This window comes from Cebus imitator, unplaced genomic scaffold (assembly GCF_001604975.1).
Source record: "Cebus imitator isolate Cc_AM_T3 unplaced genomic scaffold, Cebus_imitator-1.0 Scaffold108, whole genome shotgun sequence".
NCBI lineage: Eukaryota > Metazoa > Chordata > Mammalia > Primates > Cebidae > Cebus > Cebus imitator.
Window position 1 is genome coordinate 5,688,170 of NW_016107423.1, and position 12,610 is coordinate 5,700,779.

At 32.7% G+C, this 12,610-nt stretch overlaps 1 protein-coding gene across 7 annotated transcripts in view; it reads right to left on the reverse strand.

Annotated features, from left to right (window-relative positions):
- Positions 1 to 7,397: 7,397 nt before the first annotated feature.
- The window catches only part of POSTN (periostin), a 36,771-nt gene continuing 31,558 nt past the window's right edge, over positions 7,398 to 12,610 (reverse strand). For 5 of the 7 annotated variants that reach the window (XM_017538018.2, XM_017538017.2, XM_017538016.2 and 2 more), the window contains 2 exons: positions 9,336 to 9,377; positions 7,536 to 8,178 (listed from right to left, as the gene is read on the reverse strand). In XM_017538018.2, coding sequence (XP_017393507.1) covers positions 8,141 to 8,178; positions 9,336 to 9,377 — 80 coding nt within the window. In that variant the 3' untranslated portion in view covers positions 7,536 to 8,140. Of the gene's footprint in view, positions 8,179 to 9,335; positions 9,378 to 12,610 lie in introns of all 7 variants that reach the window. The other 2 variants (XM_017538015.2, XM_017538012.2) reach the window with 1 other exon arrangement.

Here is a 12,610-nt window from a genome sequence, read left to right on the forward strand (position 1 = left end):
ACAAAGTACAAAAATATTTATAGAAGTACAAAAATATCCAGCACTCAGCAAGGCAAAATTTACAGTGTTTGGCAACCAAAGATTACTAGGCTTGAAAAGAAACAGGAAAATATGATAACAAAACGAGGAAAAAAAATTAACCAACTAAACTTATCCAGATCCGGCACAATTGTTAGAATTAGTGTAAGACACTAAACAGTTGCTATAATTATATTCCATATGTTCAGAAAGTTACGTAGAGACAGGAGACACAAACACACACACAGTTTAAAAACTAAAAAATAAAGATCAAATTGAAGTCAAATTAAGCAGAATAGACCCAATGATCCAGAATATGGTGGAAATCAACAAAATAGAAAACAGGAACATGGTACAGAAAATTAATGAAACCAAAAGATTGTGTTTTGAGCAAAATCAACAAGTTGATTGATGGCCTACTAGATTGGTTAGGGAAATGAGAGAGAAGACACAAATTACCAGTTTTAAGAATGAGAGCAGTAACATCACTAAAGATATTTGAAGGATAATAATGGAATGTTTTGAATAGTACTGTGACAACAAATTTGACAATTGTGTGAAATAGACAAGTTTCATTCTTTGAAAGACACAAACTACAAAATCTCACTCAAGATAAAATAGGTAATCAGCATAATCCTTTATTTATTAAAGAGAGTTTGTAGTTAGAAACCTTCCCTCAAAGACAATTCCAGGCCTAGATAACTTCACTGGTGAATTCTACCAAATGTTTAAGGAAGAAAACAACAGACTTAAAGTTGAAAGACTGAATGCTTTCTTCTAGGACTACAAAGATTAAACATGTTCACTCTTACCACTTCTACTCGATATTGTTCTACTAGTCAACATCAACCCGTGACATAAGAAAAGATAATATAAACAGCATCCAGATCACAGAGACAGAGGTAATATTATCTTTATTTGCAAACAGTATGATTATCTATGTATGCAATAGTATATAATCTTAAAAATACTAGAATAAATCAGTGAATTTAACAAGGTTACAGAATGTAAGATGAAAATACAAAAAGTAAACAATCAGAAATTGAAATGAAAACAATGCCAGCTGTAATTCTATCAAAAAATATTAAGTACTTAAGGAGAACTTGACAAAAGATATGGAAGACCTGTAAATGTAAAATAATAAAGCATAGGTGAGAAAATAAAGAAGACCCTAGGCAAACCAATAGATATATTTTGTTGATGGTTTGGAGACTAAATATTATAAAGATTTCAATTACCCTCAAATTGATCTGTAGATTCAATACAATCCACATTATTAAGCCAGCAGAGTTTTTATTTTTAAATAGAAATTGCCAAGCTGATATAAAAATTCTATGGAAATTCAAATAGCCGTAGAATTCTATGGAGATTAAAATAGCAAAATGACTTTGAAAAGGATGAGTGAAATTGGAGATTCTTCTGATTTTATGACTTATTTTAAGCCTATAGGAATCAAGTCCGTGTGGTATTTGCAGTAAGATACACAAATAGATGAACAGAACAAAAAGAAATGGTAGAAAGTAACAGAAATAGACCCACAAATATGTGGCCTTTTTTACAAATATGCAAAGGCAAATCAGTAGAGAAAGAGTCGCTTTTACAGAAAATGGAATTGGAGTAATTGGCTACCTATAGAGAAAAAGGACCATTCCTTTAAACATGAACACTTCTTTTTAACATTACACTTAATGTAAAAAAAACTAATAACACTTATGAAAGAAAGTGTATTAGAACATTTTTGTGACTTTCAGCAAAAGTAATATTTCTTTGATGACACCAAAAACACAACCCATGAAAAAACAAAGAGATTAATTTGTCTTCAGTGCTTTGAAAATACTGTTAAGAGAATGAAAAGAACATTCACATGCTTGGAGAAAACATTTCACCTTATATATGTGATAAAAAAAATTGTATTCAAAATGCATAAGAAACTCTCAAAACTCAATAATATTAATTAAAAATGAATCTAATTAATATTTGGCAAAAGATTTGAACAGATCACTAAAGACAGACTCCAATACACTATTGGTGGGAATGTTAATACATCCTCTGAACGATATGGGAATTTCTCAAAGAACTAAAAATAAAGTTATCATTCAATCCAGCAATCCCCCTATGGTGTATCTACCCAAAGGAAAATAAATAAATATATTAGAAAGGTACCTGCACTTGTATGTTTAGTGTAGCACTATCAACAATATCAAAGATATGGAATCAACTGAGTGTCACACCAACAGATGATTAGACAAAAAAAGGCAGTACTTCTACACAATGGAATACTATTTATCCCATAAAAAATGCAGCAACATAGGTGAAACTGAAGGCCATTATCTTAAGTGAAACAAGTCAGATGCATAAAGGCAAATTTAATAGGGAGCTAAATAATGTATACATATGGACATAGAGGGTGTAATGATAGATAATGGACACTTGGAAGGGTGAAGATGGGGGGAGGATGATGAGAAATCACTTCCTGGGTACAATGTGTGTTATTGGGTTGTTGAATGACCTAAAAGCTCTAACTTGAGTCCTATACAATCTATGCATGTCACAGAATTGCAAATGTACCCCATAAATGTATCCAAATAAAAGGTACACAAATGTCAAATAAGCACATCAAAAATATGCATTAGTGAAATGTAAATTAAAACCACAGTGAGATTCCATTATGTACCTATTAGAATGGTTAAATTCAAAAGACAGATCATGTTAAGTGTTAGCAAAAGGGACTGGAACTTTCACATATTTCTGATGGGAATGCAAAATTGTAGAACTAATTTGGAGTATGACCTGGTAGTTTCCAAAAAATGTTTGCAATATACGTTTTATATAATCCAGCCATTCCACTATTACATATTAACCCAAGAGAAAGTAAAACCAACAAAAAAGAAACCATGCATACTGTGTGACTCAATTTGTATAGAAGTTAGAAAATGTAATTATCTGTGGTGATAGTAAATCTGTGGTTGCCTGAGACTGGGGCATGAAGGGGCAGGAAGGTAGGAATTAAAAAGGTCATAAGCAAACTTTTGGTGATGATGAATATATTTACAAGCCTTGGTGTAGTGTTGGTTTCACATGTGTATAGTATGCCTAAGCTTATGAAATTGCACACAAGTGTTTTCAGTTCATTGTAATATAATTATACTTTAAAAGAACTATTCAAACAAACAACAAAACAAAAACTTTAGTGTTTATAAGAATCACAGGTGCTTTGTTGAAGATCAGATGGTCATAAGTGTGTGATCTTATTTCTGGGCTCCTTATTCTGTTCCATTGATCCACATGCCTGTTTCTGTATCAGTACCATGTTGTTTTGGTTATTGTAGCCCTGTAATATAGTTTGATGTTGGTTATGTGGTTCTCCCAGCATGATTTTTTTTTTTTTTGCTTAGGATTGCCTTGGCTATGAAGGCTGTCTTTTGGTTCCATATGAATTTTAAAATAGTTTTTTTCTAGTTTAGTGAAGCATGCCATTGGTAGTTTAATAGAAATAGCACTAATCTGTAAACTGCCTTGGGCAGTATGGCCCTTTTAATGATATTGTTTCTTCCTATCCATGAGCATGGAATGTTTTTTCTATTTGTTTATGTCATCTCTGACTTTTTTGAGCAGTGTTTTGTAATTATTATTGTAGAGATCTTCCACCTTTCTGGTTAGCTGTATTCCTATGTATTTTATTCATTTGTGCCAAGCATGAATGGGACTGCCTTCTTGTGTTGGCTCAAGGCTTGGTTATTTTTGCTGTATAGGAATGCTTCTGATTTTTGTGTGTTGATTTTGTATCTTAAAACTTTGCTGAAATTAGCTGAAGGAGCTTTTGGACTGAGACTATGGAGTTTTCTCAATATAAAATCATGTTGTTGGCAAAAAGGAATCGTTTGGCTTCCTCTCTTTCTATTCTGATGTCCTTTATTTATTTTTCTTGTCTGATTGCTCTGGTTAGGACAACCAATACTATGTTGAATAGGAGTGGTGAGAGAAGGCGTCCTTGTCTTGTGCCAATTCTCAAGGGAAATGCTTCCAGCTTTTGCCCATTCAGTATGATGTTGGCTGTGGGACAAACACAGGCAATGGAGAAAAGACTCCTTTCAACAAATGGTGCTGGGATAACTGGCTAGCAGAAGACTCAAGCTGAATCCTTTCCTTCTACCATACAGAAAAATCAACTCAAGATGGATTAAAGACTTAAATGTAAAACTTACAAACTATAAAAACCCTGGAAGACAACCCAGGTGATACCATCCTGGACATAAGAGTAAGAAAGATTTCATGACAAAGACACCCAAAAGCAATTTCAAGAAAAGCAAAAATTCACATATGTGATCTAATTAAACTTAAGGGCTTCTGCTCAGCAAAAGAAACTATCAACAGAGTAAGCAAACAACCTACAGAATGGAAGAAAATATTTGCAACCTATGCATCTGACAAAGGTCTAATATTTAGCATCTATAAGGAACTTAAGCAAATTTACAAAAGAAAAACAGCCTCATAAAAAAGTGGGCAAAGTATCTGAACAGATACTTTTCAAAAGAAAACATACATGTGGCCAATAAGAATATAAAAAAAGCTCAATAGAAATGATCATTAGAAAAACACACATTAAAACCACAATGAGATATCATCTCACACTAGTCAGAATGGCTATTTCTAAAAAGTCAAAAAATAACAGATATTGGAGAGGTTGTAGAGAAAAGGGAATGCTGATACACTGTTGGTAAAATTGTATATTAGTCCAACCATTGTGGAAAGCAGTATGGTGATTCCTCAAAGAACTAAAAAGAGAACTACCATTTGACCCAACAATGTAATTGCTGAATATATACCCAGAGGAATACAAATCATTCTACTGTAAAGACGCATATTTGCGTGTGAATGTTCATTGCAGCACTCTTCACTATAGCAAATACATGGAACCAACCTAAATATCTATCAAAGATAGATTGGATAAAGAAAATATGGCATATATACACCATGGAATGGTATGTGGCCATAAAAAAGAATGAGAAGATATATTTTGTGGGCCCCTAAATGGAGCTGGAAGCTATCATCCTTAGCAAACTAATACAAGAACAGAAAACCAAATACCACACATACTCATAAGTGGTAGCTAAATGATGAGAACTCATGAAATAAAGAAAGGAAAAGTAGACACCGGGGTCTATTTGACATGGAAGGATGGGAGGAGAGAGGAACAGAAAACGTATCTATTGGGTACTAGGCTTAATACATGGGTGATGAAATAATCTGTACAATAAAACCCCATGACATGAGTTTACCTATATAACTAACCTTTACATGTACTCCCAAACCTAAAATTAAAGTTAAAAATAAATAAGAGGGGAAGTTTGACCAAAAGATTCTTTTCTAAGTCTTGGATGGACCCTGAAATCTTTATTATAAAATAAGCTCTCCTAGTTGATTCTGCTGCAGAATGTCATAGCCCTAACCTTGAGAAACAATGCTTTGTAGAGATTTCTGCTAAGACCACAAGTCTAAGTTCAATGTGCCCAAACGAAAAGTTAACATACCACTTAAAGAGAAAAAAAAATGAGTCAAGATCAGGTAAGAAGAGTCATAACCATTGCAACAAATTTGTTTGCTATTTCATGTTTGTACTTGTTGGGTAATGGCTGGTGGTAAGTTGCCATTAAATCAATATCACGATTTTAGTACAAGGAAAAAGAAGAAAGAAAAGTTATGTAAATTGTTGATCCTCGCTTTTTTTCCCCACACAAAACTGGAGATAATAAATCTTTTCAGAATTGTTAAAGGATTAATTATTGTGTGAAAAATCACATACTACAATGACTCTTCAACTTTTAGAAAGCGTCTGAATAGAATTAATATTTAGTGATGATTTTTTAATCCTGATTTTAGGGTTTTAAATTATTGTTCTTTACTTTCTTATTTTTCAATCTTATTTCTTTTGATTTATATTACTATTTAATTTATTCTTATTAATATTTTTTCTCTTTAGGTTTTATTTGTAAACACATTACATGTGTCACTTGAAAGACTGTCTTTTACCAGAAAGATAGACTGGACTTAATGTGTGTGCATAGCCAACGCTGAGTTTTCTTCTATGGTAAAAAGCAGAGCCCTTTTTCTTCTACGGTGAGAAAAGGATCTGGTGCCTTAGCAGTCTAAAAAGACCTCAACATCAGTCTTATGGTCCTGGAATATCATGTTCAAAGCCTAGCTTCAAAGCATTTGTCTTATTTTCAAATGAAAATCTTGAAGGTGGTTGATTGGACCTATTTGTTGTCCTTTCTGTGCAATTAACTGGATATCTTCTCTGGCATCCTGAACACATGGTACCTGTTTGGAGTAGCCATCAATGCTGATGATATTTTCGTCTATTCTACCAGTATCACCTATTTCTACTTAACCACCTCTTCTGAATCATCTTGGGAAGATCACAGAAACACCCTTTGCAGCTGAGATTCTCTCTGTGGGTACAGAGTTAGTAGGGGATTTTCTTTTCTGGCAGGGTCTCTAAATGGTAGAAATAAATCTCTCTACTCTCCCAAATGAGAAAGCATTCTCAAAAACCAAAGCTATCCAGCACTTCTTTAGTAAATGACACTCCCAGAATTTTGTACCTCACTTCCTCACCCTAATCATTAATCAAACAATTTTTCAGCTACCCAAGCCCCTTTCTAGGTCCTTTCTGCTGAGCCTGATTTTCTCTGATCCTAGGTGGGCATTCATGGCTAAACCTGATGTCTTCAGTTTGGCTTTCCTAGGTTTTACAGTCTCCCAATGACTTCTTTCTAACACAGGGTATAATTCTATTTCACCCTCACCGCTCAGTCTCTCATCAGTGTGGATTCTGTTTCCAGAAGGCTCATATGTCAGTCGGTTTAAGTTAGAATGACACTTGTTGAGGTTTAAGTTGATCAAGTCAATCTTACATTAGTCCTAGCAAACAAATATTTTCTTCTTCTTCTTCTTTGCCATGCAATGGACTCTGTTACTTCAAATAAGTTAAGAGCATCTCTGTGGCTCCCCAGTGCCTAGCCCAGGAATAATGAATTGATGCATCCATGCTTGTATAGTGCTATTTATGATACTATTATAGCCCATGGTGTACTGAGGATATTTGGTTACTTATCTCCTTGCATTTTGAGGACAGTAAATGTGCCTGATTCATCTTTTGAATCCTCATGACTCAGCACAGTCCTAGGGTTATATTAAGTATTCAGCTGATGTTTAATGATTGCTTCATTGTCTAATTTTTTTGTATAACATAATCTTTACAAAACCCCACAAGACACATGTTCACCTATGTAACAAACCTACATGTCCTACACATGCCTACACACCCCTGAACTTAAAAGTTAAAAAAAAAAAACAAACACCTCAAGAAACACTAATTTTATTCAATTTCCTTTAATGAGTACTTGTTACAATAAAAGAGGTATAGGGTTCTGTTCCCAAATCAAAACCACTTTTTAACTTAAATCTTGAGTTTTTCTGAACTACCTGATTTGAAGTAATTCTCTTTATACTTGAAAATGGTTTCATTGAAATGTTTGAGATTAAAAAGTATGCACTGCAAGAAGCATACAACAAACATTCTGAGAGTACAAAATTAGTTGTAAAAAAATAACATAGTTTACCAGTAAACCCACTCTTATAGAAATGTGCAAAGCCTTTCCATGTAAAACGTTTCGTTGTATACTGAGCACCTATTTTTATAACTCAGCTTCCCATGGAGAGGTAACTGCTTCCATACACTTTATGTATCCACAGCATACATACAAGGCTCGGTCTTCTCAACATAATAACAGTTCACCACTCTTCTATTTGAATTGTAATGAATTTGGTTACAAGGATTTTCTCTGATGGAGTCCAAAGTTAGCCAGAACTTTTAATGTCAAGATGAAAAAGCATGTAATTTCCTTCAGTTCCTTTACCACAGGAGGCTAACTCCACAATTTCCTCATGTTTCTCATTCAGGAAAAAAAAAGAAATAAATTTGTGTTCAGAATTATTTGATGATTGCTTCTTGGCGCTGATGCCTCAGTTCCTGAAGTCAACATGGCTCATACAATTTTCTAACGTCAGGTTATTGACTTAGGGTTATATAAGCTTTTTTTGTCTGGTGGCTGGATTTTCACTGATAATGACCTTCCCTTGATCGCCTTCTAGATCCTAATTAGAAAGAAAGGAGAATGTAGAGATTGTAAATGTGAGAAAATTTTAAAATTTAAGAATATTTTATTCTCTGTATATCTATCAGAGGTCATTATTTTTTATTGTAATAAAATTTAGATTATGTTTTCTTAATAATATCCTCAGCTTACAGTGAAGCAAATATTATATTTTGGTCAAAAGTATATAAACATAATAATTTGAAATTTAATAATTTTAATTCCTCAGAAAATTTGTGTGGATTTGGATATTTACACAGATTTACTGATACATTATTTAGTTAAAAAATCTGTGCAGTTGATCTTTTACTTTCAAAGGTCTACACATTGGATTGGCTTCAGGTAAGATGTTCTTATAGCGCATTGATAGGCCTTGCGTCTTCCTTTGATTGTTAGTATGTAATTATCACAGAAATTCCAAACTTGTAATTCCAAGCTTGTAATTTACTCTAGGTTTCACAAGGGAAATTCTTGCTCTGTCAATGTATCAGAATGTAAGATATCTTAAGTGGAGCAATAGAAAATGCACAGTGTGATTATAAAATAAACGTAATGTGTATGTGATATATACATATGTAATCTATATAATCTACACATTTAAATGAACATTTTGTAAATAGCTAAATTGATGGGTTTTTGTATATATACATTTCTTATTTACTTATGTCTCAAACTGTAGCATCGTCGCACATAATAACATTTTTAAGGATTCAGATCCACCTGCAATCTACATTTGTCTATCTCTGATAGTCAAAAATTTCTTTTCGACTTAGCACTTATGTATGCAAAACTATATGTATACTTAACTTTATGCACACAAAATTATATATACATATAATTTTGGACTCTATATATATGCATATATATTTGAAGATTATTCACTTGAGTCTATCTCAAGGGTTCAATATGCCTACCAGCTTGCATAAGTATATTGGCCTTTCCCTTAATATTTGCTGTTACAGTCTACTGATAGTATATAGCATGAGAAATTTATTTTCTGATTGTTATCAAAATACTTAGCATCGAAACTGGCTAACTTTTCTCTCTGATTGACAACGAGGTTCAATAAAATACTTTAAAAGAATTTCCTATTCTTTGATTTCTCTTCATATAGCAAAAGAGGCCATATACACACATTACCATAGCCAATACACTTACCTTGAACTCTTTTGTTGGCTTGTAACTTCCTTACAGGTGTGTCTAAAATTAAATTGCTATAGTTAGAAATACTTTACAATCATGGCTAAAATCAGGCAGGAGACCATGGTTAAACAGAAAAGCATAAAGTTTTGAATAAACATCACTTAAACATGAAGAATTTTTTAATAGTAAACTTTATGATCCTGAGAGTTTCACATTGACACAGTGTTTTCCATATATCACAATGAATGTTTCTTAATTGCAAAGCACATTGTTTCATTATGGATTTTGGAGCCCAGAATAACGTGCCATTTTTGCAGAGTAAATGACTTATGTGATTTTTTTCAGCCGTTTTGTAAAAAATGTTACCTTATGATGAAGGGTTGTTAAATGTCATATAAGGCTTAGCACAAGTATCTTCCAAGAGTTAGTCACCCATCTTTGCAGTCATACGTACTTGTAATGTATGCCTCTGTAAAATTCTCACTAAAATAAATTTGTGATTGCTTTATTGTATATGAGGACAACAAAATAGCATTGACCTAATGACTCTAGAAATGTTATAATAAGCTATTCAGGAAGATATGCCATCACCCTTATTCCACGCCCCCAACCTGATTCAGTGTTAATCCCATGAGAGCCTTTAAAAAAATTAACTAATAAAAGCTTTTATGTTTAAGAACTGCAAGTATTTCAAAACTATGCTGTTTTGTGCTGTTATATTTGTAACGTATTTCTTGATTACCTATTTTTTTTTTGGTTCATTGACAAGACTACCTGGTAGGCCTAAATTCACATTTTCACTCAGTTTTTGGGCATTTAGGATCAAAAAGTAAATATGGTTTCTATAGTGGCTTCATTTTTCTACTTATCTTTTAAATTATTTTCTACAAATTTTGATTTCTTTTATATATATCATCTATACTCAGCATGTCAGTTTTTTTCTATTATATATATTTTTTTCAATTCTCTGAAATCCTATAAAAAGTAAGCAATGAAACTATCACCACGAACAGTTTTGTCTATTTGACAGCAAGCAAATTAAAAAAAAATTCAAAAAAATTATAGATTCTGTTTCTGTTTACTTAGAACATTTTCACGTCTTTTCCCCCAAAACATAAGGTATATAATCGTTTATAAAACCACATTAATACTAGAGTAAAATATAGAACTATAGAAAAATCTTACAATATTGGATAATGGAGAGAAGTCTGTGTAAAACAGCCAAGTCTGAATTATGAAATATTCTCAAATAGTTATAAAGAGATGTAAATATAAATATTTATTAACTTCAGATTTATTTGGTAACAAAATCATGACTTCTAAAAGATTGTCAAGAACAGACAGATCTAACCTTTAACTGGTGCGCAGGTACATTGTTTATAGTAGACTTATTAAATTCCAAATAGCAGTTAATTGTATAACTTAAAACTGGATCATAGAAGTATTTATCATATTCCTTTTCAAAACAAGCAAGTGTCCTCAACTTTCCTTTCATAATTTTATAGCATCCAATTAATCAGTTTTTGCTATGATAATATTCCAGAATAAAAAACGTTCAATGTGTCAAACGAACATTTTGAAAGAACAGCTTGATTAATGTGTAGCAAACAGGTTTGCTCTCAGCAGCTCTCTGTTATGTCAACATGAATGAGGGTTATACTAGGTCATGTTTAGAGCAGCAAAACGTGGTAAAATAAACCAATTACCTGAATAGCTTAGCATAAAGAACCACCCTACATCATGTTTTCTAAAACATGCAAAGTACTCAGCTCAGTTATTTGGACATTTTATTTGCTTGTTTGATTGTGCTTTTGTATGTTTCCATGGCAATGACTATCGAAATTTCAAGTTGAACGTTACTTAATTGACCATGTTAATGTCAATTGATGATTCTGAGAGTAACAAATGATGACAGCTTACTCTATGCTGAACATTGTTCTAAGAGCTTGTCATATGTTAACTCATTTACACTGTAGGTGCCATTACTATCCTCACTTTCAGAAGGAGGAAACAAGCAAGAAAAGAATCAGCTGATCTGGGATTGAGTTGGAGCTCATATTGAAAGCAGACCTACAACCTGATCTACTATTCTCTATAGACGTTGCAAATCTTAACCTGTCATATTGACAGATTTGCCAAAACCTTCCAAAATGACTTTTTTTGTTGTTCCTTTTGACACAGACTGTTATTCTCCTTTAATTGCTTGGGTGGTTCAGAATGCATAGTTCTAAGGTAAGCACAAAAAATTCTATGCATTTAGTGAGAATTATTTTCAGTTAAGATCTTGAAAGGGTATCAGTGACAAATCACAACATCAGTACTCAAGGAACCTCTTAGCCATGTTAATAGTCATGACTTAAATGGTTTGAGAAATACACTCAAATTATTAAAAGTACAAAAACGTACTATATGTACCACAATGTGTACAATATGAACTGTTTAGATAAAAAAATTGAGTTTTAGGTAGAACTTATTGAGATGAAGATTATGGTTCAGATATGTATTAATTGGCCAGACCTTGAAAAAAATTTTCTTGCATAATGAAATCTTTATCAGTTTCTTTTATCAATGTCTCTTAGGATCTAGATGAGGGGACACTTGTGACTTGATAATAACCTGATGGTTTTAGATAGCTAGAAAAAAGAAAACAAGCATATTCAATTATTGCTGGTACTAGTAACTCTACTGCATCTAGTGTCTTTCCTACAAAAAGCAAAACCTTGGAAATGGTTTGATAAAAACTTGTTATGTTTCTATGTTTTTTCATAATGCTGCAATAATTTATGTGGCATTGTGAAAACTGATGCCTTACAGACATGTAGAGAGATCAGACACTGGGAACTAAAGGAATAAACGTCTGGAATGAACAGAGACAAGAGCTAAGAAAGGAGTCCATTAATTAAAAATTGAATGTCATATTCTTGTAACAGTTATATATTTTCTTGGCTGAAACAATTCTTTAGTATTTAACTGGATTGTTCATAGTGGCTTCAATAATAGGGGCTTATCAAAGAAGAAGAAAACATACTTACCTGAAATTTAAGCCTAAATAAATTAAAGCAATATAAACAGATGCAGCTACTAATTTACCGATTCCCTAAAAAGCACTACCATTCTACAAAGCTGCTTACTATGGCAAGGACTAAAAGAAAAAAAAAAAAGAATCCAATTTAATCTTCATAATGTGTTTGTCTCTTCCCTCAAATCCTTAGATTTTTTTCCTAGCAGACAGTTGGGCATTTGAGGGTAGAATAGTGAATTCTTTGTTAGATTTTATGGGAATCTTTGGT